The sequence below is a fragment of the Calonectris borealis genome, chromosome 13, assembly GCF_964195595.1.
Source record: "Calonectris borealis chromosome 13, bCalBor7.hap1.2, whole genome shotgun sequence".
Classification (NCBI taxonomy): Eukaryota; Metazoa; Chordata; class Aves; order Procellariiformes; family Procellariidae; genus Calonectris; species Calonectris borealis.
The window spans coordinates 9,668,675-9,696,209 of NC_134324.1; the positions used below are offsets into that span (position 1 = coordinate 9,668,675).

The 27,535-nt window shown below is 47.7% G+C and overlaps 1 protein-coding gene across 15 annotated transcripts in view; it reads left to right on the top strand.

The window, feature by feature from the left end:
* The window catches only part of MBNL3 (muscleblind like splicing regulator 3), a 98,961-nt gene that overhangs the window by 60,384 nt on the left and 11,042 nt on the right, over window positions 1-27,535 (top strand). For 6 of the 15 annotated variants that reach the window (XM_075162063.1, XM_075162062.1, XM_075162055.1 and 3 more), the window contains 7 exons: window positions 2,130-2,294; window positions 10,910-11,110; window positions 12,567-12,803; window positions 20,721-20,871; window positions 23,188-23,223; window positions 25,255-25,349; window positions 26,787-26,860. In XM_075162063.1, the coding sequence (XP_075018164.1) occupies window positions 2,241-2,294; window positions 10,910-11,110; window positions 12,567-12,803; window positions 20,721-20,871; window positions 23,188-23,223; window positions 25,255-25,349; window positions 26,787-26,843 (831 nt within the window). In that variant the 5' untranslated portion in view covers window positions 2,130-2,240 and the 3' untranslated portion in view covers window positions 26,844-26,860. The remainder of the gene's footprint in view (window positions 1-2,129; window positions 2,295-10,909; window positions 11,111-12,566; window positions 12,804-20,720; window positions 20,872-23,187; window positions 23,224-25,254; window positions 25,350-26,786; window positions 26,861-27,535) is intronic. The other 9 variants (XR_012675549.1, XR_012675548.1, XM_075162061.1 and 6 more) reach the window with 6 other exon arrangements.

The window sequence follows — 27,535 nt, forward strand, 5'->3', positions numbered from 1 at the left end:
GATGAGTCTCCTTCTTCTTCCAGATTAATGCAGTTATTTACCTTGTGGTAGTGCTGGGTTGTCTGAGCACCAGCCAGCTGCGTGGTGCCATTTTACCCTCACTTTACATAGATGTAAGAAGGAGTCCGGTGAGGAAGGTTCATGTCCTTGGGGCCCGTGAGCAATTAACTCCCTGCTGGGGATCTGGGGCTGTTGGATTGCTGAGAAGCCAAAACAATAGCATTAAAAAGCCTCTTTCTTTTTGAATTGGGTTGTCGGGAGCCACTGGGCTCTTCTAGGAGCAAGGCAGAGTTTCACTCTGCAAGGGCAGGCTGCTGAAGTTTGGGAGTGTTTTTTCCTGTCCCAGCGGGTTTAGCCCATCACTTCTTGCATTTAATTATTTGCCTCTAAATAACAACACGGAGCCAGGAGTTTTGTTTAACTCTCTGGTCTCCTTGGAGCGGATGAGAAAGGAGCCTGTTTCTCATGATGCTCCATCGTACAGCCGATTTCATGGCACAGACAGGCTCTGCAGCCCTTTTCCCAGTGAAGCCGTTATCCCCGCCAGGAAAGGGGGCAGAGGAAAGCACACACAGATCTTCGGCTGGTCTCCAGTGACCTGCCCCTCGTGGCATGCTGAGGAGCCTGGCTGGGGGTTCAAAAGCAGCCCCTGTAGTAGGTCACGGTGTCGGCTTTGTGCAGTCGTACCCAGACTGCCCAGTGATTCCACCTGTCCATTTGTACAGGCGGAGATGGATCTTAAAAATCCCCAGGGGAGCATCCTGGATGCAGGCAGGGGCCCATCCCAGGGGGTTTCCACCGGTCTGTGCCCTGGCTGCAGTGGTGTGTAATGGGTGTACCCATGTGGACCTGATTATGGGCTTATGGCTCTGCTGCCTGTGATCCTGCCGACAGGAGCAGGTGTGTGGGGCCACCCGATGTGCCCCCTTTTTGAAAGCAAACTTAATTATATTGAGCCTGAGAACTCAGTGTAAGAGTGCCAGGGACAGGCTGGGTAATGGATGGTCCTGCTCCTTTGCTGGCTGCAGGAACAATTATTGGTTATCTGTCATGCAACAGCTCTCTGGTCAAGGCCCGGCCTTGTTTTATTAGGCTCTGAATAGCTACAGAAGAATTACTTCCTCAAAAAAATTCACCGTAAGTTATTTATAAAATTTATGCATAAAATTGCATAAAACGTTTCTTGTATTCTGTATGCCTCTGTTTCTTGAGGAGGGAGTAGACGGAGAAAGGGAGGGGCGGAAAACCCTATTTTTCAAGAATTATTTCATCTTAATGACAAAACTTGTTACTGGTTTTCTGTTTTCATTGATATTTATCTTCCTATGTCTACTTGCAAACACTCTTAAAGCATGGCACAGTTTATAGATGTTTTTTAAAAGTGATGGTCTCGGTTGATCTGAGGTGATCTGTAACATCAGTGATCCTTTGCTTTTTAGGAGCCACTGGCTTCTCTAGTGCTTATGTTTATTGGGGAGCGGGGGGGGAGTAGTCAGTGATGCAACATGCTGTGGCTTTCAACAAATGAAAGGGAAATTGTTTCAATTCTTCCTCCTGTGACTACCAGTTCTCAGCATCCCGGTACGTGCATGTTGAGGATCAGAGGTGCTGCTTTACAGAGCTGTCCTCTTAATGTTTTACCCAGCGCAGCTGGGGAAGTGGTGGAGACAGTTTTGTTTCTCGCTGTCTGGTTGTCAGGGCCAATTAAGTGGTCTGGTGTTGGGAGGGAGGGGAAAAACAACCCACACAAGAAAATGGGGATTTTTTTTGTTGTTGTTTCTGGAGCTGGGAGCTGTTGCCACTAAGTTCTGAAAATACTGGTATTTGTGTTAATGGTGGTTCGTGTGTGTTTTTTTTTTTTTTTTTTTTTACAGCAATCATTTTAACATCAGGAAGCCTAACTCTTGGGTTTAGCTTGATAGTATTCAGTTAGTGTTATGGCAGGAGAAATCATGTTGCTCTTCTCTTCACCTAGGTATTGCACTTCTACAGAAAAATCACAGAAGAGGCACATTGAGCTACCGCCTCGATGATTGTGTTGTTACAGTAACCCAAACAATCCTTAATTAAATTCTCTGGCTGCCCTGAGCGTTACATTCACTGAAATGCTGTTTCATTATGTTTTTTAGGGCCGGTGTACCCGAGAGAACTGCAAATATCTCCACCCTCCCCCGCACTTAAAAACACAACTTGAAATAAATGGACGCAACAACCTGATCCAGCAGAAGACAGCCGCAGCCATGTTTGCTCAGCAAATGCAGTTCATGCTACCAGGCGCGCAGCTACAGCCAATTGTAAGTTACAGCTGAATCAGGTTCACGCTGCTCCACGTTTCTTTCCTGTTTGCTCACGGAGGCCCCAGCCCTGTGCTTTTGCTCAGGTGGTTGTTCGTGCTGCACGGAGTTGGGCAGCATCTTCCAGAGGGATGTCTGATGCTACCTCTGCATCTTCTTGCAAGCTGTGGCTCCCCTTTCCTCTGATAACTAAGGATCTGTGAGATTCAGGGCATCAAGTGGAAGGGTCTTGCCACCAGTTAATTCATGTGCATCCCAGAAGTCCCGAGTGGCTCAATTCCAACGGATCCTATTTTGGATAGCTGTTTTACACTTGGGGTGAGGGTGCTGGAGTTCTTCCATGCTGTGGCAAGGGGCCAGTTGACTTCCCTTGGACTAGATGTGTTGTACTGGTGGGCTAAAATTGGGGAAGATGAATCCTACCCAGACCTTAATACATTTTTATGCCTGGGGGCGAGACCTGTTTCACTGCAGTTGCTCAGCAGAGAGTTGTGCTAATGTCACAGCCCTGTCACTTGTTTTTCACAGTAATACTGTTTTATACTAACAGCGGGAAAGATTTGCTTCCCTTCAGTAGGGAGGGAAGCCTATGGGAGACGGGTGTTTGCAGAGCAGGTAGTTTAGAGAAGCCTTCACTGCCTGTCCCTGCTGTAGCCTATAGCTTAAAACAGGTTTTCAGGCTGGAGAACCCTGTTACGCCAGGGAGAGGATGACTTGTGTCTGCTGGCTGGTGTATCTCAGATGGGGTGACATTTGTCAGCTGAGTTTGACTTTCACTGTATATATTTTAAGAAATGTCAGAGGTCTTGAAGCAGCTCTTCGGTGCTGACATAAATAAGCTGCACGTTTTTAACCGAGAGCCTAATTAGGAATTCTCCATTTAAAGTCAGGGCTGAATATCTTTCCTGGGGCAACGTGCACTTGATGTGCAGTTGTTGGGTGAGGTTCGCTCTGCTGTGCCACACGGGAGGTCTGGCTGGAACCCTAGGACAGACTCTTCCAGCCTGAAGACGTGCGAGTCTGTGAACCAACCTGCACTTGGCCCCTTGGCGTCCCAGCTACAGCGCCTGGTTTCACCCAAATGAGGCCCATTTTTGCCCAAACGAGGCTTCAGACTCAGCAGTGTCACCCCAGCGTTGACCAGCTGGAGCGTCTCTGGTTTATCCTCACAAGAGACCAGTGGAGGATTCTTCCTTGCTGGGTGCTGTTGTGCTGGTTGGTGTAAGAGCTTGCAATGATGCTGTATTTCAGGAGAGAAAGCTGGCCAGTGTCCCTCCATGATGGTGCTCTGCCACTGTACCTGGGCATTTCCCCAGTCTAGCGTGTTCCTCCTGTCTTGTGAAGGCTCTTCCATGTTCACCCTCACTTTGGTCATCCTGCGTGTGTGTTAGCAGCTTTATCTTCACCCTGCCGTGTAAGCTAGGGAAATGCTGTTTATTCTTCCCATTTTGAAGATGGAAAAGTGAGGCAGAAGAGAAGAGGGGCCACAGAAAAAGTCTTTAGTTGCTCTGCACCTTAAGTTCTAACCTGCTGTAATCTTTGCACCTCTTTTTGTGGAGTTCACTTTTCACAAAAGTACCTGTGCATGAGAAGGAAATCCTGAATTCCCACAAAATGGTAGCAGTGGTTTCCTAGCCCTGTACCAAAAGCAAACCTTTCCTGTTTGGGGTTTTCCTCTGTGGGGAATTCACAGTGGACGCTCTTTGGCTGGCTATTCAAAACGTCTTTGGGATTTCCTCTTTGGAAAGTTCCCATCTTCCCATTTTGCATTCTTGCAGGTCCAGTTCACTCCTCCTGCAATTTCACTCCTGCCTTTTAAATTGCCTCTGAGACTGAATCTGTCGGTTTGTCTGTTCAGTGCTCTCATTTCAGAGGTAACCTCATCTGATGAGAAAGGTCCCTGGTTTCTAAATTGTGCCATGAGAGAGACATGGGCAAAGAAGAAAAATAGAAATTTGTTCTGTAATGACTGCTCCCTTCCTGCTTTCCCACACTTTGCTCAGAGTAAACGAGCTCTTGGTGTAATTCCTGCTGCCCGACTTGCTCCACACCAATTTCAGGACAAACAAGAGATTGCTCTTTCACCTGCCTTTGATTTCCCAAAGATGCTGCCAGTGGAAGCAGGCTTTGAGAATTTTTTTTCCCCTCTAAATGAGAAGGGTGGGGCCTCCTTCTGGCTACACATGAAATTCTTCAAAGCAGAAAGTATTATCTCACATGCAGCAGCAGAACAAATCCCATGTGATCACAAAGCTGATCAACGGGATGCCTGCTTAATTGGGATGCTTGCCAGAGATGAGATTTGGAACAGCGTGCTTAGTAGCTCCAACACTAGCTGAATGCTTAGACATTTTAAAGTGCATTTTCACCAGAAAAGCTACTGTGTGTAGAGAAGAAGAAAAAAAAAAAGAAAAAAAACAACCACCAAAAACTCCCCCCCACCAAAACCAAAAAAACCCCACCAAAAAACACCCAGCACTTGACATAGCAGCTTTTCACCACGCTTCCCGAAATGGCATTGAATGTGTCTGTGAGCTTGCATCTAAACATTCACCACCAGATCTTCTTGCACCACTGCTGACATCCAGCAAGAGCTAATCTTCCTGTTGAACCAAGAGCCAGGACCCTGATGATGGCTGTTTAATGAAGGTGCTGCTTGGAGAAGAACCGTGTCCCAGGTGGGCTGCCTGCTGCTCACGGAAGCCTACTAGGTGTGAATTAATGGTTGCTAGCGTGAGCTTATTTCTCTGAAGTCTCTGGTTGCTCTCTGATGTTGCTGCTAACCGTTAGTGCAAAGCTGAGAATCACATGAATGTTTGGTGCCCGTGATGCAGTTTTAAACAAACTGTTTTGTACGGCGCTTTAAAACAAGTCAGCAAGGACATAGAGCAGACTATTTGCTCATGGTGTATTTGTCTGGGAGAGACCTTGGAGAGACCGTGTAGGTGCCAAGTAGGAAGACTCTAGCAAGTAAAGTTTTGACTTTTGAAAGTCCAAATTCACCTTGACTGCTGGCTTTGGTTGAGCTGTGCTGAAAGCTCTGTGGGCTGGTTTTGCGCCGCTGTCTCTGTTAGACTGCGTAAAAGTCAGGTTGAAGGTGGATGGAGCTGGGCTCTGGCATTGATATGGAGAGCCGTTTTGTCAACGCTGTGTCTGGTTTCTCAGATACGGTCACTTTGAGCCATACGTGCGCCAAAGTAAGACCACCCAAAAAGTGCTGCACCCTGGGCCTGATCCCTAGCCTCTTCCTTCTGCTTTGTCCCTTTGCAGCAGTGCGAGAGAGACTTTTGGAGCTGGCCACGGAGATGCTTCAGCACCGGCTCCAAATTGACGTCGTGGAGCAGGGCAGCGGCCTGCATGGCGCTGCCCCGTCACCTGTGTCTGAACACAGTGGGATAGAGCACTCCTGCCCTGCAGCTGCCTCTGCTGCTGCCCGGGGAAGTTGTTTCCCCTCCCGGAGCTCTCTTTGTTTTCAAGCTCTTCATCTTTTCTTCCTGTCAAGGTCTTCGTGGCCAGGACTATCTTGACAGCTCTGAGTCACCCATGCCGCTGAAGACAGCGCAGACTTTAACCCAGCCCTGTGTCCCCTCCTGGGGCAGCGGGGCCCGGCTGCCGCCCCTTGGTGCTGGTGGAGGGGTTAAAGCACAGGGTGACAACTGGCTTGACCAGTGACGCTTGGAACAAGTGCTGGAGCGGATTTCAGCGGGTGTTTTGGGCATGCATTTGTTCCATGCAGCAAAAACCTGATCTGTATCTCAGCCTCTAGTCAAAGGCACACTAGGGGTGAATAAACACGTGTACCCTGGCCCACCCAGGAGCTGGTGTCTGCCAGGAGACAGTGCTGTGGGGCGTTAACACCTGACTTTTACACTACAGCAGCCACAAATGAGAGGTCCTTTGAGCTAGGAGTGTGTCTTTGTGGTCTGACATGGGAAACGAGCATCTGTGCTGGTAGGTAGCTGGATGCTTTGGCCGGTTGGATTCACTCCAGTGTGCTCAGCCTTTACGTGAGAGGGGTGGTTTTACAAGCGGTTGCACTGGAGGGGAACACAGGTTTTTGCTTTTTCTGAACAGCATCAATTATGTTTTCAATATCAGGGTCTTCAGCTTTGTCAGTACAAGATCTTTATCTTCTACGTTTCTATCACCAGACTGTAATAAAAGCTGCCGCTGTTTTTTGTGTGCTTTCCATGTGTAGCTGCTTAGCAGCGACCTGTCTCCCCTCCTTCAGGCCATCAACACCTCTGTATTTATACTGGGTTTCTCATTTTCAGGCTTTCCCTTTTTAGGGTCTGAAGTAACTCAGAAGGAACACTTCCCGGCTGAGACAGCGCTTGTGTTCGACAAAACACCAGCCGCTCCTCTGCCTTCCTCTTCACACCCACTCTGTGTTTCTTCTCTAGCTTTAGTACGATTTCTGCTAGGCAAATTGAATGCAACTTCTAGTTTGTTAACAAAATCAGCTGTGCCAGGTTCTGTCACCACCAGTGGTGACAAATGCGCCTCCCTGGGGCGGTCCCTTCTCTCTGCTCACACCTTCAGCCCAACGGCTCCTGTGCTCAGGGTCTGTGAGGAGCTCAGAGCTGTTGGAGTCCTTGGCAGCCCTCCCCTCGAGATGTGTTCTCACAACAGCCATTTCAATGTCTGTCTTTTTTTTTTTTTTTTTTTGTTATTCTTACATTCTTTACTCAGTAAACCAGTCTTGTGAGCTGTTACCGGTCTGAACCCCTCTGCCATTGCACTGTCACCTGTTTCCCTCTGCTCAGGAGTTACTGGTAGTGTCTGCGTGTGCTATGGTTAATAAAAGGTGGTTTGCAAGGAAACCTGCCCCTGTATTTCCCGAATTTGCAAGAGCTTTAAGGGGGCAGCAGGGGTAAGTGTTGATACTTTCAATCTGGCTGTTTTGCCCTAGAGCACACCAGCAACTAAGTTGAGACTTTTTTTTTTTAGTGTACAGTCATAATATTGATCTGTCAGGTCTGCTGGCTGGGTGCAATCACAAGAGGTGGATGGGAGGCATGTTGAGGAGAGCAGTGCTGTTTGGAGTAAAAATTACAGTTTGGTTCTGGCTGCAAGGAAGAAACTCGCTCGAATTCCCTCAGGACAGGCCTGGCACAGGGGACCTGCACAGACGTAAAGGGAGGAGAGATTTGGCTGGCAGCATCTTTATTACTGGTACTGATGCATGAGCCAGACTGGATTTCCCAATCCAAGACAGGCAGTCGGGGCTGGCAATGAGCGCAGCCCATCTTTTCCCCTCATCAGCCACAATAAATACAGAGCTCCCTGATGCCAGCTTACAAAGGAGCAGTTTTCAGTGTGCTTAGCACACTTCAGACTTAAAAACCCCAGTGCTTCTGGGTATAACGTGTTGAGCGAGGTCTTCTCGTTCTCTGGCTGTGCATCTGCTGAAAACGCCTGCGTGGCTGCCGAGTGTCAGTCCCCTGCCCGCGGGCAGGGTGTGGAGCAGAGCTGTCACTTTCAGTCAGTGGCACCGGGCGTACGGTTCAGGCGGGTAGATGAAGCGGTTGTGAAACCTTGGGAACACCACAGCAGATGCCAGGGCATGGAAATGGGTGAACAATCAGAGGCAGCAATAAAAACTCATCCTGCTCCTTTGTGCACCCCTCTGCAGGTCTCCGGGACCACGGATAGATCCTGAATTGCTCTTCATGGACATCCTCCTCCGCTTTCTTCAGCTTGGGTTCAGATCCCTTAGCCCTTGCCAGTCGTTCCCAGTGCGGAGAGGGGCTGCTATTGAGGGAACTGCCTTGGAGATGGGGGCTGTGTTTCAGGGAGCAGGACCTGCCTCCCAGTTTGTAGTGGCTTTAGTGGAGGGGCTGGTGTATCATCTCTTTGCAAATGTTTCGCACCCCTTCCCACCGGTTTCTGGTGAATTCACTCAGTGTGAGGTGTTAGAAGCCCCCAGCCTTCCTCCCTGGCTGCACAAATGCTCTGGAATCCTCCACTTGAGCAGTGGGAGGAACATCTATCCTCTGTCTCAGAAACCAGCTAGGTCCTCGGGATGGCTCCCGTTCTGTTTGAGGCCAGGCAGGGGAAGCCTGCCTTAAAGGATCTGAAATTTTGGAGCAATGTGTGTGCCACACCTGCTCTGTCAGGGTACCGAGGACTTCTGCTGTATTGGGTGCTGGAAACACAATGGGTAGATTTGCCCACACATTTATAGAATCATAGAATCACTAAGGTTGGAAAAGACCTCTAAGATCATTGAGTCCAACCGTCAACCCAACACCACCATGTCCACTAAACCACGTCCCTAAGCGCCTCATCCACAGGTCTTTTAAATACCTCCAGGGATGGTGACTCAACCACTTCCCTGGGCAGCCTGTTCCAAGGCCTGACCACTCTTTCAGTAAAGAAATGTCCTAATGTCCCATCTAAACCTCCCTTGGCACAACTTGAGGCCATTTCCTCTCGTCCTATCGCTAGGACCACATGTGCTGCAAGGTTTGGGCTACTACAGGTATACAAAACAAGTGCTGACAACGTGTGTTGGGCCCCTGCATAACCCTGTGCAAGCTGGCCAGGCTGGAGAAACTCTGTAAAATAGCATTTGCAGTGCGAATGGTGGCAGAAGTTCAGCAGATGCTGCTGTAATTACTGGTGCTCACACAAAAGAAAACAGTCTCATGGATGTTGCCTTCTCACTAAAGTGTTCAGGGAGTCACAGCATTTGAAGATCCTTGAAGAGCTTTTCTAGCAGCAAAAGGTGTAAAATGTCTGGGAGCCACAGATAATTGAAAAAGAAAATGGTTTAATAAAGGGCCGTGGACAGGAGGATCTCTGGATTTAATGGTTAACGTCTCCTGTCAGCTGAAGCGGGGCTTGACTTAGACTCAAAAGAAGGGAAATTGGAAATCCCTCCCAGAGAGGATTATTTGGTTCTGCTACACTTAAAGCATCAAGCGTCGCTGATTCAGGAGGCCGTGTTTCCTCCTTGTTCTGGAGGAGAAAGTGGGACGTATGCTGGCAGTGACCTGTCATCTCCTTTCCCATCAGCTCAGGAGCTGCTTGCTGTCACTCTGACCTTAGGAAGGGGGCATCATTAAGCTGAATATAGGTTAGGACAGCTTGGCTGGTGTTACTGTGGGCTCGCTTCTTCCAGATCACAAGAAGCGAAGTGCTTCCTAGCTTATGAAAGTACTGGGATGAAGATGCTGTCGAGAAACACACTGTCCATGTGTGATTTCTTTTAGAAACCCACAGGACTAGAGGTACAAAAATAAAAGCAGGGAGGGGATGATGTGTGTGGCTAAAAGAACGCCCCAGGCCATTTTGTAAGCACACTTGCATTTATTGCTGAGTAGAGGCTCTAGCTACCAAGGACGGCATCACGTACGCCTGCAAATATGAGCAGCTTTAACTGTAACCCAGAGTTCACGGTGGAGCAGGTGACAGAAGGGAAAATAAAAATAGTTGCAAGTCACAGGCTCCTTTCCCTGGGGGCTGCTCGAGCAGGGGTGCTGCCTTGCAGGCTCTGGTCTTCAGGGTGGGCAGGGGGGATTTTTCATCAGCTGGAATTGGTTTCATTCCCAAACGCACATCGGATCTGGTGCTTCAAAGTCTCACAAACTCCCTGGCTATAGGGGATGTTCACAGACTTTAAACTGAGCACCTGCTTAGGAGCTTTGTGTGATCTCACCTGCCTGGCAGAACAGCAGCTCCTTTCCCGGACGAGCACTGCTGGAGCAGTTCAAGCCAGGGAGCTGCTCTGGCATTGAAGCTCTGCCGCGCTTGCAGGGCCTGCCAAACGCAATTTAGGGATCGGAAGCAGTCCAGATCTTTATCGCTTGTTCTCTCCTCATGGGGACATCGCTCCTCAGCATAGCTGGCGTCTTGGACCTTGTGCTGGCCCACCTGGGCCATCTCATCTACTCTTCCAAGCCCACAACCCACCGGCTCTTGCCGAAGCCATGAGGTCTGGCACATTGCAACGCTAATGAGTTTTGTGTGGGTGTCCTCTTGCTGCCATTCACGTGGAGCATAGGCTCGGGACAGTCCTGCAAAATTTTTTTTGCCTGGAGGCTGTTGACAGTCTGAAACAAACCCTGGATGTGTAGAATGCTAGACCTCCAAGCATACTGTAGCAGAGATGTCTCGCCTGACTCTGAATGGTCCCGTTTGTCTACGTGAGCCACACTAGCCATGACCACATCAGTGCAGGCTGATAGTGAATTGAACCACGTAGCTAAAAGTTACGTGCTGCAGCTTACCTTGAGGTCTCTGTACACCATTGCGGTGTAGACATACAGAAGCTGAGACATTTATTTGGGAATGAGAAGTCTGTTTAATTTGGGCCTGCCCTAATTGCTGGCATGAAATCCTTAATTGTGTCATTAAACTATAAAGATCATCAATATGCTTTGATCTGGCAAATAAAAATGCCTTGTGTTCAGGATGAGTCACAAATCTGTGAGTCAGGAGAAGCGAATGGATCGCAAGAAAATGGCAATAAATGAAGAGATTGGAGAGCACAGCATTTTGATGTTGCTAATCAAATTGTCTAAAAGGATTGAAATGCTGCAAGGCTTTGATGGGTAATCCATGACAGAGCTTTTTAACTAATATTTTGTTTTTCCTCTTTCTATACACAGACAACGTTTCCTGTGACTCCATCGCTTGCAACAAGCCCCACGATGGCTTTTAGTCCCTACCTGAGTCATGTTTCTCCTGGGATGGGCTTGGTTCCTGCAGAGCTTTTACCAAATACTCCTGTCCTGGTTTCTGGAAATCCTACTGTTACAGTACCAGGAGGCTCTGCTGGGCAGAAACTGATGCGTACGGATAAACTGGAGGTATTTGGACGTCTGATACGATACTGCTGACGGGAATGAACAGGGCATGTGTGCCTAGCTGTTGCTCTCTGCTAGAATGACCTGATGCCATACAGTGCAGCTTTCCTAACACAGGGCTGCTGTTCTTTGCTTGAGCACTCTCATGTGGGGCCTGATCCCAAATCCTTGGAAGTCACTGGAAATTTGGGAGCACTCACTCTTTTGATTTCAGTGGGCGTTAGAGCAGGGCTGGGATTGTTGTTTTCTGTGTGTGATCTGCCACACGTAAAAAAATGCAAGTGCATGGTCTACTGTTTCACTGAGTTAAGTGTGAGAAGTTTTGGAAGTAACAGACACTTCCCGTGGCTTGAGATGGTGTCGTGGGCTTATTGAGCTTTTACAGAAAGCTTTAAGCATTACACTGTTGGGAATGCTGGGTACGGGGCATTGGAAAGACGTCTCCTCCCCTGCCCCAGTTGGCTGGGCATGCTGGGGCTTAGTGTTGGAGGAGTTATAAATGTCATTCAAACCTTAAGAGGCTCTGCAGGAGATAAGGGCTGAGGACCTGAATTCAGAGGCCCCTGCAGGTGTAAATTATAACACAGGAAGATAGTGGAGAAGGGTGTAATTTCAAAACACATTGTTTTGTGTTATGTACTTTATATTGCCTTGCTGATTTCTTCCGTTCTCACATGACGTCTCACCTTTCCCCACACTCAGTCTGATAGTGCATGGTACGTGATCTACACCACCAGCTATAGCCCTCAACAATTTCTCTTAGTTCCTCAGACAAGGAAGCCTTCCAGATCCGTTTTGTGAAACCTTTTGCTCTGCCTTTGATGCTTCAGTGCTCACAACTTACGAGGATCTCCAAGATCTTCCTAAAGCTAGCAATTTTGGTAACACCTTATGAACACGTTACAGTGTAGTCAAACGCACAGTGATGTAAGCCGAGGGTCAGAGTTTTATTGTGGAGGGCAGTGAGACTATTTATGTGAAAGAGGCTCCTCATATTTAAGAAAAGGTACTTGTTGCAAATAACAGCAGCATGCAACACTCAGAATTAAATGTCCTACCCGAGAGTGTGCTCCAAAACAAATACATAATTCAGCTGTGAGACAAATGGCAGAGTTATTAACATTTAAGCATTAGAGGCAGGGGAAGAATCTTGAGCTCCAAAAGTTTTGGGAAAACAACGTTGACTTCCTAGGGTCACTTTCCATTCTGCACAGATTCTGTACCTTACTTGCATTTGACAACTGGCCTTGGTAACGTTGTGGGTTTTTTTCATACCCTGAACCAGTTGTGAGTAGCACCACTTGTCTCTGTGACTGTTGATATATGTGCTACCTAAGATAAGCGTGGATTTAGAATACACACATAGTTTAATGTGGCCAGCTGAACTGATGTTCTGTGTTGAAAATACTAAATGAAGAGTAACTTGATGTCCTGCTCAACAATGTGACTTTCTTTTAAGGTTTGTCGAGAGTTTCAGCGTGGAAATTGCACACGTGGTGAGAATGATTGCCGCTATGCTCACCCTATAGATATTGCAATGATAGACACAAATGAAAATACTGTTACAGTTTGCATGGATTACATCAAAGGTCGATGCTCTAGGGAGAAATGCAAGTACTTTCATCCCCCTGCACACCTGCAAGCCAAAATCAAGGCAGCTCAACACCAGGTGAACCAGACAGCTGCAGCTGCAATGGTAAGTAGAGCTCTTCTCAAGCTGTATTTCCATTGCTAAGAGATTTCATTTGTGTCATATGTGTCATTTGTGGAAAAGTAGAGTGCTTTGTAAATGGCTGACTAGAGCGCTGAGAGCATGTGCAATATGAATCCCATTTCTTCATCCTTTCTATGTGCTCACCATAGCATGAGGCCCTGAGTGGCACAGCACATCTCTCCAGTTAGGGACGTGGTGGCAAACCCTGTGATTTTCTGCCGTGACTTCATGAGGTGACATGAATGCAAGTGCAGCAGCAAACACCTTGCCTGGCTAAGTCGTAGGTGTCAGTTTAGCTTCTTCAGTACACAATGAAGGCAAAGAATGCCCATCCCATAATACATCCTTTGCAGGGAGATCCTGGCCTGTTGAGGTCAGTAGGAAAATTTCCACTGACTTAAAGCAGACGAGGTATCAAGTGTTCAGGCCTAGGAAACTGAGCAGCCTTGTGCCTGATACCTTTGCCAAGGCTTAATGAAATGACAAGACTCAAACCAAAGGTGACTTCCTGACCTGTTGGATACTTAGTTCCTGGTAGAGATGGTCCCACTTGCATTTTAATTTGAATTGTGACTTCTACTACCTACAATTCTAAAAACAAGTCAAGAAGACTTACTGGATCGAATTCTTAGCTGGGGTAAACATTTGCCATTCTGTTGAATTCAATTTAATGGCACTTGTTTATTCCTGAGCTGAGAGAGCTGGGGCTGTTCAACCTGGGGAGGGAAGAAGAGGCTCAGGGGCTCAGAGGCTTTATCTGTATAAATTCCTGATGGGGGAAGTAAAGAACATGGAGGCAGACTCTTCTGTGTGGTGCCCAGTGAAAGACAAGAGGCAATGGGCACAAAATGAAATACAGGAAGTTCCATTTAAATGTAAGAAAAAACTTCTTTACCGTGAGGGTGATCAAACATTGCAACAGGTTGCTCCATCCTTGGAGATACTCAAAACCTACCTGGATGCAGTCCTGAGCAAGCTGCTGTAGTTGACCTTGCTTTGAGCAGGGTGTTGGAGTAGATGATCTCCAGAGGTCCTTTCCAACCTCGTCCATTCTGTGATTTTTTTTTTTATTATTTTTATAATTAATATTAAAAAGGTTATTGTCTCCTTTCTAATTTGAGTAAGGCTACTAAAATTTTTCTAAATACCTTTTTTTTTAAAGACAGTAAAAGAGGTTGCTTTTCGTTCATGGTGAAATGTAACGCAAAACCGAGAAGATTCTAGAAATTAAACAACTGCCCTTCTTGTAGCATCAGTATTACCTGAAATGTAATTTGAAGAACCAGTTTATACTGCAGTATTTTGTTGTCCTGCACAGTTTATTAGATTTCTTACTATTCTTATTGTTGAACCAACAGCCCAGATCTGTTGAAACAGAACCTTCTGAAATGACACTCTTGTGTTCTTTACAACTGAATCTTTACTTTTTCACTAATTATCTAGGACACTGCTACTTAACCAAAGCCAGTGCATGTTTTATTCATGCTGCTGGCTTCTCTTAAAAATGTAATTAACCTTATTTGTATGTTGTTAACTAGAACCTTTAAAATATTTATTGATGGCTTGTTGCATCACCCCTGCCATCAAAACAGCTTACATTATTCATTGACTTTTCAAGGTTTGATGCATTTACTGTACCTGTTCCTGTTGAGGAATAAGACTTTAATAAAGGGAAGAATGGTGCCCAGTTTTCTTGGATCAAAAAACATATGCCAGACAAATGGGTGTACCTTCTAAAATAGATTTGGAATGTCTTCAAATCTAAATTCAGAAGATATTTCTGAGGGACCCAATCTTCTATTTACTTGACATGCACAAGTAGTAGCTTTACTCACTCCTGCTTGGCTGAAGTCTCTGCAGCACAGTCAGATGGACTGGGTCAGGCTCAGTTCCCAGTTCAGGACGGCACTTAAGCATGTGCTTGAACCACCCTTCTTTACTGGTGGTCCTTCCCTTGCCACAAGCGCTCCTGCTGACCTCCGCGTGGCGTGTAGCTGCAGAATTAGGGCTGAAGCCCAGCGCAAGTCCACCTGAAGGTGCTAATCCCCGAGCACTCCTCACCCGCTGTGCCAGCCACAGTGAAGAAGCTCTAGAGCATATGTCCCATGATGATATTTCTTTACTTTTAAAAGTTACTGAGGCAAAATAGCTGACTAGCCGCTAGGCCAGGTAATTACTCAGCCACCCCACGTTGTGCATGCCTCGTCTTTTTAATGTATTGTATAATGCATTCATTTTTTTTTTCTCTTCGCCTCCCCCAAATGTTGCTCTCTCTTGACACACCTCTGCTTGCTGTTTTTGTTACTGTGCTTGATTCCCCTCCCCGGCCCATTGCCATCATGTGCTCGCTGCCTGCTAATTAAGACTCAGCCAGCTGTCAGATCACTGAAGCGACCGCTCGAGGCAACCTTTGACCTGGTACTTGGACCTTTCACCTTCTCGCTTTGCACGTAACCATCTTAGTCTGCATGAAAGCCTTCCGCACTTGGTCGGTTGTGTTAGTGCCTGGGGAGACTGCCCATCCCGGCCAGAAATGTTGCAGTGTCCGTTCAGACATGCCAATCCTGCCCCTTGTCCTGGTTTCGACTGGGATAGAGTTAATTTTCTTCCTAGTAGCTGGAAGTAGCTTGGCGAATGGAGAGCCAAGGAATGATCAGCAAGACTCGCTCAGCCTTTAACAACCCTGCACACCAACCATTAACCCTCTGCGCTTTGCCTCCTGAAACCTGGATGCGTTTTGGAGGCAGTGAATAATCTTGGGGGGGGAGGCAGCGCTGGGTTTTGAGGTGTTTTTCCAAGCAGCAGCAGCTTTGGAGTCGTGAGATGCCAGGTTTCGGTGAGAATTGAACTCATTAGGACTGCAGCACGTTGGATATGCCAGAGGACTGGGTGGTGCAGGACAGATCCAGCAACTTTTTGCGGTATGCCCAACGGCACAGCCTTGCCTGGCAGTGTCATGCTGGTACTGCCCTGCAAAATGGTGTTCTGTGCAATGGGCACAGCACAAATTTAGGACTTCTCCAGTCGTGGTGGTTCCTGACATTAAGAGAAGCAGAGGGAGAGAGCTAAGCAGCACCCATAGAGATCTGTGCTGGGAACTGAAGCGGGCGCAGTGCAGGACTTTGGTCGTGTGTTCGGTAAGCTGGGGAGATGACTGCCGCTGCAGGTGGCTCTGTCTCTGGTTCCTCCCCCTATACCGCAGTGGGACGGTGTGTCAGCAAAGGGACCTCGCTGTGGGTGCCTTTTGCTTCAGGCACAGGATCCGCTCCCCAGGCTTCTGTCTGCAAACCATCTTCATATAAGCTACCTTTCATTATTTTCTGAGTCTCAGATATGTTTTACCTGTCTTCGTGACACTCATAGTGAGGCAAAAGCCATCCTCTCAGTCTGCTGTCAGTCCCGGCTCCATAGAAGACAACTCTTTCCTGTTCCCCCCAAATAATGAGGGATCCAATACATCCTACAAAAAACAGCTCCTGTTTCACAGCTTTAGCAGGGAGAGGGGAGAGTGGACACAGGGGAGCCCTGAAGCCTTCAAGCTGGTGTTGCTCCACATTCCCAGAGCTGGGAAGCAGAGGCTGATCTGCTCCCCTTCCTCTCTGAAAACTTGTTTTGGGGCTTTTTAAGTAGTCAAGAGGCTTGTTTCCCTGTTGGAGCTTTAGACAGCAGCAGTAGGAAATCTTGCTAGGGATCAGCTTCCGCCAGCAGTCGTGGAATTACGCTGTAAATGACATGACAGCCTCTCAATCCCCGGTGCTCGCGGCTGGCGCAGCCGCATCCCCAAAGCCAGCGTAGGCAGTGACCTGCACAGTGCCTTGCTGCCCTCTCCGAGAGCCACCTCTCCGAGGACACACAGTCTGGTGGAGGATGGGAAAGCCCTTTAACTCCCCTACCCTCCTGACCTCCTCCACTTAACAAAACCCCATCAGATAAGTTACTTTTAATAGTCTTCCTGCTCTGAAACAGCTGAAGGTTTGCAGCCACGTTGCTGGAATATGTCACCTCCTCTGAACCCTTTGGGAAGGCTGCACCAGAGAAGGATTCACAGTGGTGATAAGAGCATGTGTAATCTTCAGAGGAAACTGCTCAGATTGCTTCTGCTGCTTGCCAGGGAATGGGCACTACCTCTGCCCGCTCTCAGATCATTTTGAATTTGTCAAGGATGAAGCAGTGAGCCAGATGCAGACCCAGCCCCTCTTTGCTAAGTGCGAAGGGGTGAAAGTGTGATCTGCTCCCAGGAGATAGCCATCTGAGGGGAACTTTGAGGTGCAATTAAATTGTTTGTTGCAAAGATTTAATCCAGTTCTTGTCTTGCAAAAAATAACAAGAGAGGGTTGTTAACCAGCACGTGGGAAATTTTGATTTTGGCATGCAGTGCGTTTTTATCTGTCAGTCATGCTGAAAGATTGCCTTCCATGCCATGCAGAGAAGTGGCACAAACCTCTTTGTTCAGATGCTTGTGTTCCAGCAGGAATGTGGCTTTCCCAGCCCAAAAATGGGAGGGTGCCTGGCATTTTTGTAGTGCGAATTGTTCATTGGGATCAGTGCAGACTATCACATGGGGATTAACCCTTTCACCAGTGCAGATGATCTGATCGTGTTGCATAGGTTGCATACCCATGTGCGCACACAAACACATGGGCAAAAAAAAAAGTCAGAAGAGATTACTGTCAAAGATTACTGCTACATCTGTGATGGTCAGAGCTTGTCCAGAGGGAAATCACAAGCAGCAGGATGAGGTAAACTCACCAAGTTCTTTGCTACAAGTCTAGCTCCTGTCCTGCAGCGGGGAGGCACTTGCTGCAGAATTCAGTAAGGTCAAAATGTGAGGAGTCTCCTAGTGACTGCAGGACATGCGTGGGGGATTCCTTCAGAACCAGGGCATGGTGCAAGACAGAAATGTCTGCCTGTGAGCTGTTACAATTCCTGCAGGTCCTGAGACCGCTACAGAAATGCTGGCCCGCTTCAAATGAGATACACTTGTTTGCTCCAGTGTCCCTGCCAGATCCCTGTGCAGGAGCTGTATTGACCCAACTTCATCACGTGCAATTTTAAACACCTCTCCCAGGCATTTGTAGATAGACCTTTCAGTGAGTGTGCTCCTGACTTGGGGCTCTTACCTCAACGCAAGGGCTGAAGAAGTGGTGAAGCCAGATCCTTCTGTCCCTCTGGGCCCTCTTCCACATTCGTATCTGAAATCAGGCAGGTTGGCAACAGGAGGAGCGCATCTTCAGGGCATGCTCCTGTATGGATGCTCCCCCAGCTGCTGGGATGGGAGAGGTGACCCGGAAGGCTCTGTCAAACCAGAAGCAGACAGAGACGGGCTCCTGGCTCCTGTGCCCACAGAGCCCACGTGGCGGAGCTGGCCTTCAGGTTGCACAGCAGCTGCTGCAGTGTGCTTGTTTCTTTAGAAGGCTCTGGAAATGTTGCATTTATTTGGGTTTCTCCACCCAGCTCCACCCAGCTCCCAGTTCAGCGAGCAGTAGTGGGACTGCCGTACCTCCTTTCTCTCTCTTGGTCCCAAGGGGCTGTAGCAGGGTAGGAGGAAGGGTGATGTTAGAGAGACGATGGGGTAGACCATTGTGCCTTGACATCCCTATGGCCTGTTGGTGTTTGTATGCTCCCTCTAACTGCAACGCTGGGCTGAGGAATTGTCCTTAAAGAGCCGGGACATCACAGCGAGGTCTCAAAGCCATCAGCTGTTCTGCTTTTGGCACTGCCATTAAGGGATAATGGGCGTTTTGGGGTGGTGACAGCCTTTGGCCAAGAAGCAAGGAGTCAAAAGTCCATTATGTGCCTGGCACAGTTGCTTTGCTATAATTAGTAATTTTTTTTCTGAGGCAGATTTTGGAAGCGTCTGAAAAAGAATGTTTTGCAATCGTGCACAGTAAGGAGCATGAATTTAAGCAGCAAGTTCTTCAGTCACTGTAAATCTGCAAAACACCTCTGATGTAAGTGGAGCTACTCCAGTCTCTACAAGCTGCAAATCTGTTCCATGCCTGGAGGAACATTCATGTAGCCATCATTAAATAGGCGAGATGTAGATACAGTCAGATTTAACATAGATATCAATGACGGCTTCCCTAGAAATGGAAACTCTTAGATCTTTACCTAAAAGATCTCATCCTAAAATACAGATCTTAAGTAAAAGATTTCGGTGCCTGTGTCTGAGACTGTTGTCCCGTGTTTGACTGGTGTCTTTTGGTACTAGCCAGAAGAAGTCTGGAAGGATTAAGTCCTAGTGCTGGCACTGGATGCCCGCTAGCATTAGCAGAGGATGTGTGCATGTCTGAGGGCAGTTTTGCAAATGCAATTTCTTCTTCTAATTTTCTTTTTTTTAATATTAAAACCACCCAAAAGCCACCATGTGAATAGAGATAGGATGGAGTAATATTTTGCCTGGAAGTATCGTGCTTAACATTTCTCAGATGAGCAGTCTCCTATAGCAAATTAAATTTAAAGTGAAACCTGTTTCTAGTTGGTGACAAACTGTTGCAAGCTTTCACTTATATTCTGTTGTGTGTTGATCTTCATAACACTTTAAGATCTTTTTACTTGTGTATTTTCTTCCGAGTACTGTGTGTTTGTAGCCTTAACCTTCATTAGCTAAACCTTCTCCATTACCTACCCTTCACTGTCACCTATTAAAAAAAATAGGAGTGATAACCCTATTTTTCAGCCATTGCTTTGCTACATGATATAGACTGACACAACTAGGCAGAAATGACCTGATTCTGCATGACTTCCACGTGCGTAAATCTCATTGACGTCAATGGGAGCGTTACGTGCAAAAGGACTGCAGGGCATAATTAAAAAGGACCCTTTTCTATCACAATGTGGAGAAAAAAAATGTGGTTTCTACTTGGGTACAATGAAAAGCTGTAAATCATTAGAAACATTCCTGTCTCCTAAGAACCTGACATACTACTTTGCTGTTGAGACATGCTTGGATGAATGATGAGTAACTCACTGAGAAAAGTTCCTGAGTTGGGTTGATGCTTTTTGCCAAGTCTGATCATGAAACAGGTTTGACGGGCTGGAAGAAGCCCGGTGGTGTGGTAGAACAAAAGAGAGGATTTGCCTGATAGCAGGGCCCACCCAAATCCTCTTCCAACACCAGATTTGTCAATGGCTTTTTCCACTGAACTGTTGGAGGCCACCTTCTAGAAATTGGGAGCAAGTCCAAATCTGCTGGTGGTGAGCTGTGCCGCTGGTGCGAGCGGTGAAGAATCAGGCCTGCTCTTGACCATGTTGCTCAGCCTCTCTCCTAACAAGTGGAAATGCATTTTACTATGAATGTAACGTGTACATTATGCATGTAATTGGCAACAGCTGCCGCTTTACCACCTGGACATATGGGTCGGCTGCACACAAGCGTGCACACTTTCACACGTGCGCACATACATGTAGGCAGGTGTTGAAACAGACAGAGGCAAGCACCCCTTTTTCACAATGGCATTTGTTGCTTATGCTAATCTTCTTGTTTTTAAATAGTCATCTACTATATTTCTATTACCTGGTATTTTTTTTTAAATCCTTGTTGCCTGCAACTGCTCTTCGTAGTACCCTGTCCAGGTGATCACCTCTCCCCTTCCTGCTCCTCAAGCTTTTTTCTGCTGTGTGCCCAAGTCAGTCCTGCTGAAGAGCTCCCTTAGCATCTCTCCTCCTTGTGGACTCTGCCCCTTCTCCTGGTGCATTTACTAACTGCTTACCTAGTGAAGCTGTGGTTTCACCTACTACTTCTACTGTAATTTAGCTGTTCTTCTCTTCCTGTCTTGCTAAGTTGATGCAGTTGCAGGTGATTTGCAGCCAAGACCCCCTGTTATTTATTGCATGCGTGATCTACATCTGGGCCCTTTTTTTTACTCCACTTGTCTTTAATGACTCCCTTATCCACAGGCCCTGCCGCCTGGTGCACTTCAACCTTTACCAAAGAGGCCAGCACTTGAAAAAAACAATGGTGCCACCACAGTCTTTAACCCAAGCGTTTTCCACTACCAACAGGCTCTAGCCAACATGCAGTTGCAACAGCCTACATTCATCCCCACAGGTAAGTGTCTCCTTGCTTTCCCCACCATCGTAGTTTTCTTTTTTTATGACGTAGGTGTTGAGCTAATGAGCAGATTTGTAAGAGTCCTTAGCAAAAGAGTATTAGTTTGTAGTTTCGTGTTAAAAATGGATGAAAAGTTAATGTTTGTTGTTTGACTTTTTTTCCCTTCACCTACTACAATTCAGAGCTTTTCACTTGTAAAGATCCCTTCTTAGCCTTTTTTGTATGGTTTTGGGTTTTTTTAAGCAGTCGAACTAAGAAAAATGTCTGCATGTTTCTTGAATTCATACTTTCTGTTTCTTCTCCTTATGGTTCAACTGGTTAATCCCAAATTAATTCTTTGACTCTTGCGTAGCACTCTTATGGGCTCATGTTAAAATGTCTTGTGGACCTCTATGCCTGCTCACTTGAAGCTGCAGGTATCTTTCTGAGCTTCTATCTCAGTGACCTACATGTTCCAGCACCCATGATGTTTATAAAGGGAACGGTTCGTCTTTAGTAAATACAAATTACATAATCCTCTTTAAAGGCATATATTTCCCTCTTGCTTGTCTTTTGACCAGTACGATAGCCTAAGCTTTTTAAAAGCAATTTAACTCCCAGCTTTTATTGTACCTTTAAGGTCTCAGAGTAAAATTGAAAGATGCAGTTCAGTAATTCATATAGGACTCGAAATATTGATGTGGCAGATGTGACTGCTGACTAGCCAATTAACCTCTATTCACTGCAGCAAAATGAAAAACAAAACCTGCTTAGAGTAGTAAGTATTATAAGTGGCTGAATTGGGAATATTCCAGACTTGATAGCTCGTTTTTTAGTATCATTATTACCATTGCAGAGCATCATAAGAAAACGAACGCCCAATGTTTTTAATGTTTAATGCTGTATTCACTTGCTAGATGATATTTACAAAAATATACAAAGTGTTTCTCTGGGCTGGCCCCTCGAGGTGAACACGCGGCGGACCTGGACCTTGGCCTTGCCGTTCCTTGGGGCCAGGGGAAAAGCTTTAGAGGCAGTCCTGTGCTGAGACCGAACTGTCTCAGGGGTGAGTGTGGGCCCAGAGAGCTGGGACCTAAACCCTGTGCTCGTGTGGCCTTTCTGTTATGAGAGCACTTGGAGACCGTCAGAACTCTGCAGCTGCCAAGGTGTTCTTCCAGGGAAGGGGAGTCTTGCACGGGGAGGCGGAGGGAGGGACTCCAGCAGTAGTCTCCCCCCTTGTGCTCTGCAAAGTGCTCTTGGAGGGGATGGGCTGAGCTGACCTTGCCGCAGCTCTGTTAGCTGCCAAGTGAAATACTTCTTCAGGAAACACTGACACCTTTGAGAATGCCAAGTCCCCCAGCTGGCTACACGCTCCTCTTCCTCGAGGTCGCAGTTGCCAAAGTTGACATAAGGACATGCATTTCTGATGCGAGCACCATAAATTAGCTTTTACCCAGCACTCTCCCGGTGCTGTTGTGCCCTGTCTCACAGCAATGAAATTAAGTGCAGGGCTGATGCATAACAGGTCTATTTGCTGGCACCTGCTCTCGTCTGAGGACATTAATGCTGGGCAGAGCAGCAAATTTCCAGTCAGAGGACGGATCTCTGATGAATTTACGTTACGCATCCCCATTTTCCCTTATGCATCAGACTGCAGATCTGGTCTCAGCCTTTGCGGTGCTCTGGAAGGCGAAGCAGAGAAGTGGCACGTAGCAGCTCACACTGTGCAGAGGGGAAGCGAGCTGTTGCTTTTCTTAGTTTCTCATGTTCAGTTACTGAGAGATCAGCATCATGGGTTGCCTATGGGGGGGAAGGTCAGGGCGTCTGTTGAAAATGGCATCATCACTACAATTGTTTGAAGTCCAGGAAAAAACTGCCTCTTTCAGCTTAAACTAGAGACTTTGAGTCCCGGTCCCTGCTTGCAGGAGTAAATTGCTTTTGGAAAGTCAGTTTTAACATGAGTGTGATGTTCCTCTAAGGGCAATTTGTTTTCTGCTGACATGATCGGAAAGAAATCAACATACCCGATACCAAAAAAGACCCCAAACAACCCTGATTTCTAGGATAGATCATATAATTTAATACCAGAGTGGGAGAAGAAGTATATTCTCTACTACCCAAGAATTCAAGAATTAATTTGGTTTGCTATGATCTCTTAAAACTGAGTTTAAACTATTTATGTACCAATATGCAGAATCTGTTTGCATGTGCTTAAATACCAAATGCTGCAAAGAGAATACCTGCTTTTTAGTTAAAGTGATTTCTAACACTGAAGCTTCACTAATGAAATATCCCTTTTGTTCATCTTTCCACGCTTCAATGCATGGTGTGCAGGGTCAGTTCTGTGCATGACACCCACTGCAAGCGTTGGTAGGTTTTTCTACACAAACTTCTCAACTTTTCCTAATCTGAAAGAGACAGCAAGTTAGTATGCATCAGTGAGAACCTGGGTGGCTGAGTGGTGTGACTGTCTATCCGCTGTCTTCTTTGAGGCTTAAATGGTTGTATCCCTTTTAATTTCTGTGCAGTGCAGTGTTTCGTGTGACTAATAAGAGAATCCAAGGTGATGTGTTCCCACCCCTATTTAGTTCCGCTGCAGAGACAAAAATTTGTCACTGAAATGTCTTTACAACCCATTTAAGTCATCCAACAACAGGAAATAGCAATGGGAGGATCCTGTTGGTTTATTTTTTTGTATCAGGCATCAGGTGGATTAGAGTTTGGATTTTCGGTTGTCCTTCTGAGGACATTGTAGGAGACTGGTTTAATAAAGGCGCTAAGGAGGAACACATCTGAGAAGCAGGGCTTAGACTGTGGACTGGCTAAAGATTCATCTCTTTAGTGAAGTGTCAGCTGTGCAGGTACAGAGGACCGTAGGGAGGTACCGCTGCTGGTGCACGTGGGATGCAGTGAGGCGGCAGGGCTGAGTACATGCTCGTTGCTGCTGCAGGGATCCAGGATGTTCAGGCTCAGCATCTGGGTCTTACTGGGAACCTGTGCAGGTCTTTGCAGGACCTTCCCTTCTGTCTACAGTTGCTGGGCACAGCAGGGTGGGTGAAAGCTGAGCTTTCATCCTCCAGCCAAGGTTATACAAGACTACCAGCATCCAGGTGTGTGCCTGCTTCAGCCAGAGGGAGAGAGGTGGGAGCCGGAGCCCTGGGGAGGGTGCAGGGCTTTCGGGGAGTAGGTCTGAAAGCTTTGGCAGGAATGGCTAAGCACTCTGCTCTCAAACCTCCCCATCCCTACAGCGCAGGGAGGGCACACCGCTTGCATGTTGGGGAGCTGAGCCCTTCAAACACACCTCTGCCTGTAGGAAACCCCAACCCACATGCTCCAACGTCCCGTGGCTGGAGCGTGCCCAGCCGCAGGCACGCGTGCTGCCCGCTGGGGCTGGCAGGGGTGGAGGGGAAGGCAGGTCTGCCTCCCCGCCGCATGTTTGCGGGGACGGCCGGGCCTTCCTGCGGGCTCCCCGGCCCCGCAAACCCCCCCTGGGGTTTGGGGGATCCCTGAGGGGGCCCTGGAGCATCCCCTCCAGCACCGTGCTCTGCGGCACGCGCAGCTTCAGGAGGCTGCCGAGCTCCCTGCTGCCTTTCAGATGCTCTTTCTGCAAATTGTAGCTGTTCAGATGCATTTGTGTATTTTTCCCTCTCGGCCCCCTCCCCTCTCCATCCCCCCCACCCCGCAAGAGGGGAGTTTTGCCAAATCCTCTAGAATTAGGGTGGAAGGGAAGCACGCTGAATTTGTACGGAGAGAGCTCGGGCTGCCAGCCGCTCGCTTGCCGTGCCTCCAGCTCTGTCCCGTGCCGAAACATCGTCCCCGCTAGAGAGAGGCGAGAAAACCCGGTGAAAGGGCTGCGGCAGCCGCTGCAAAGTGCATCATGTACCTCTGGTTGCTGGCGGGGACGGGGTGGGGAGGGAAGGGGACAAGCTTTCCCAGGCGGGCGGGAGGGTGCGCTTGCCAAAATGTCCCCACCCAAAGGAACGTGCACTGGCTGTGTCTAACTCCCCACGGGTGCGAGCTGACGTGGGCTTTTGCTAGCACACCCGCCCTCTCCCCCCTTTGGAAATTTGGCCCTTGGAGTCTAATACATCATTGTTCTGCTTATAAATGTACTAAGTGTTGAGAATGTTTTGGTTTTTTCCTTAATTATAATTGTAATTGGCTTTTCCCCTTCTCTCTTGTTTATTTTTTTTCCCAACGCTGTCTTGCTTTGCACTGTGATTGCATGCTGCGCCCCGATGTGTCCTTCATGACGATGTCACATGGCTTGTTGCTGTGATTCCTGCCACGCCCCCAAATCCACCACATGTTGCCATGGTTACATAAAAAAAAAAAACCAAAAAAAAAAAATATATACGCTCCACCCTCCCGTATGTCGCTTCCATGGTTCCCTTCCGAAAGTGCCCATGATGCACGGTGCTACGCCCACCACTGTGTCTGCAGCAACAACTCCTGCCACCAGCGTCCCCTTCGCTGCAACAGCTACCGCCAATCAGGTTTGGCCCTTTCAATGGCTTTCTTTCACGTGTTCAGATCTCGAGGACCGGGCGAGGGCCGGATCCTGCGCGGGGCCGAGCGCCTTCCCGACCCGCTCGGCTCGGCGCAGGCTCGGGTGCGCAGAGGCAGCGTGTGTGTGCGTGTGTCCGGGGATCGGTGAGGGGGCACCGGCCGGTCCTGCCGTGTGCGGGATGGGCGGCGAGCCCGGCCGGAGCATAGGGATGGGCGATGGGCAGGGATGCAGGCGCTTCTCCAAAAACAACACCCCCCCCTCCCCGGGTCCTGAAAAACTGGGCTGTAAAACTGCCGACCATACTGTCGTGCAAGACCTGCAGCACTTCTGCTTTCAGTCTCAAGCAGAAATACCACCCCGAGCATCCTTCCCTGTGGTATTTTGGCATGTCCTCTCCTGGCTGGAAAGTGGAAGTGAAAATGCAAAGCGGCCTCTCCCCACCGCAAGATTGGACTCTAAAAACAACCAAAAACACCCCAAACCAACCAAAACCCAAAAAATCAGTGGCGAGGCTATGAAGTCTGAAGCTTATTGACACCAGTAACGTCACCCATCCCTACAGAAATGACTCTGGATGTGCAGTACGTGCCATTGTAGCACTGCCATAAGTGTACAGGATTTCATGCATGTCTGCCAAGCCATAATTCTCTCCAAAACTTTCCTCTGAAGATACTGAGTTGTGATGGCTGCTTCCGCACCAGTCCTGAACTGTATATGCACAACCTGTCCTAGTGATGCTTCCTGATAATTTGGTGTGCCACAACTTTTCCCAGTTAGACCAGAGACATTTCAAACACTTTTTCCCCTCCCCCCAATACTACTTTTAGCATTTTTATTAGTCATGCTCTCAGGTTTAGAGCTATTGCAAAGAAAACGGGGTGTCACTTTGTTCTGTAGGAGGCCGTTAGCCATGCTGAACGTCAGTAATATCTGAGGGGGCATCCTCTAGTCTTTTGTTAGTGCAAGGTCACGAGGCTTTCAGTAGAAGTTTTGCCTGCAAAAGTCCTAGGCAGTGTTTTACTGCTCGCAGTAGGGATTGCTAGTCTTTTTCTGTGCTTTGCTGTTATTTTCAGGTAGAGCAGGTCTTACTCGTATTGGTCATGAGAAGAAAGCAGAATTTCCTGTGCAGCGTTGCTCTGTGGCTGTATGAGTCCTGTTTCAGCCAGATAGTTTCAGGGCATTTCTGTCTTACTTGTAGTCTATGGAGTTAAAATCCCGGTACAATTACCACGTACTCCACGAGGCATCAGTACTGATGCAGCTACGTTGTACTCAATGTGTGGCAAAATAAAGACATCTTGGGAATGGATCCTGTTTTATAAGACACTGATGTACTTGCTAACCTGATACTGAAGACAGAATGAGCAGCCCGATCTCAAGACAATGTTTTAATGTGTTGTGTTCTTTGTTTTTTTTGCTGTAGATATCCCAGTTATCAGTAGATGAACTGAGTAGCAGCATGTTTGTTTCACAAATGTAGAAGTTCCCGATAGAACAGTAAGTTCCTTTTCAGTATTTCTCTTTACGGCTTTATACAAGGGCACTGCATCCCCCAAAAGGGGGGCTGGGTCAGGCAGAGCCTGCGGGACCCCAGTGGCTTCACGCTCTGCCAACTCAACAGAAATTCAGCAGCTGCAGCACAGATACGGACCAGTCCTATCGTTTATAACAAGCAATGTTTCCTTGTGTCTAAAATACCTGTTTTACGGTGTTCGCAGCCTCCCCTCTTGCATCCCCCTGAGTCTGACGGCTGTGTTTACAGGTTACTCTCGCTCTGCACGGCTCCCAGCTGCCTGCAGCTGCCTCAGGGATTTGTGCTATTGATGGTAAAGACTGCTCTGGTAATGAGTCAGCTGAAAAGGTGTAACTTCTCTTTTGCTGTTAGTGGCATATTTCCTTTCCTGAGGTAAGCAGGATTGGGTCATCATCAGCTGCGGTGCATCTGCAAGGCTGGCTTGGTCTGAGCAGAGATCTGCTGTTCAGCTGCAGTGGGGGGCCTGGCTCATGGTGGGTTTCTCCAGAGGTCCTCGTATGTGTTTAAGACCAGGATGAATGCCACAAGCAACATATCCTTCACCCTGCCTGCAGATCCTGGGCTTCCATAGGCTGCTAGGTTTCTCTGAGTGGGAATGATGGAGGACTTTTGTCCTTTTCTTTGACTTACAGAGTATT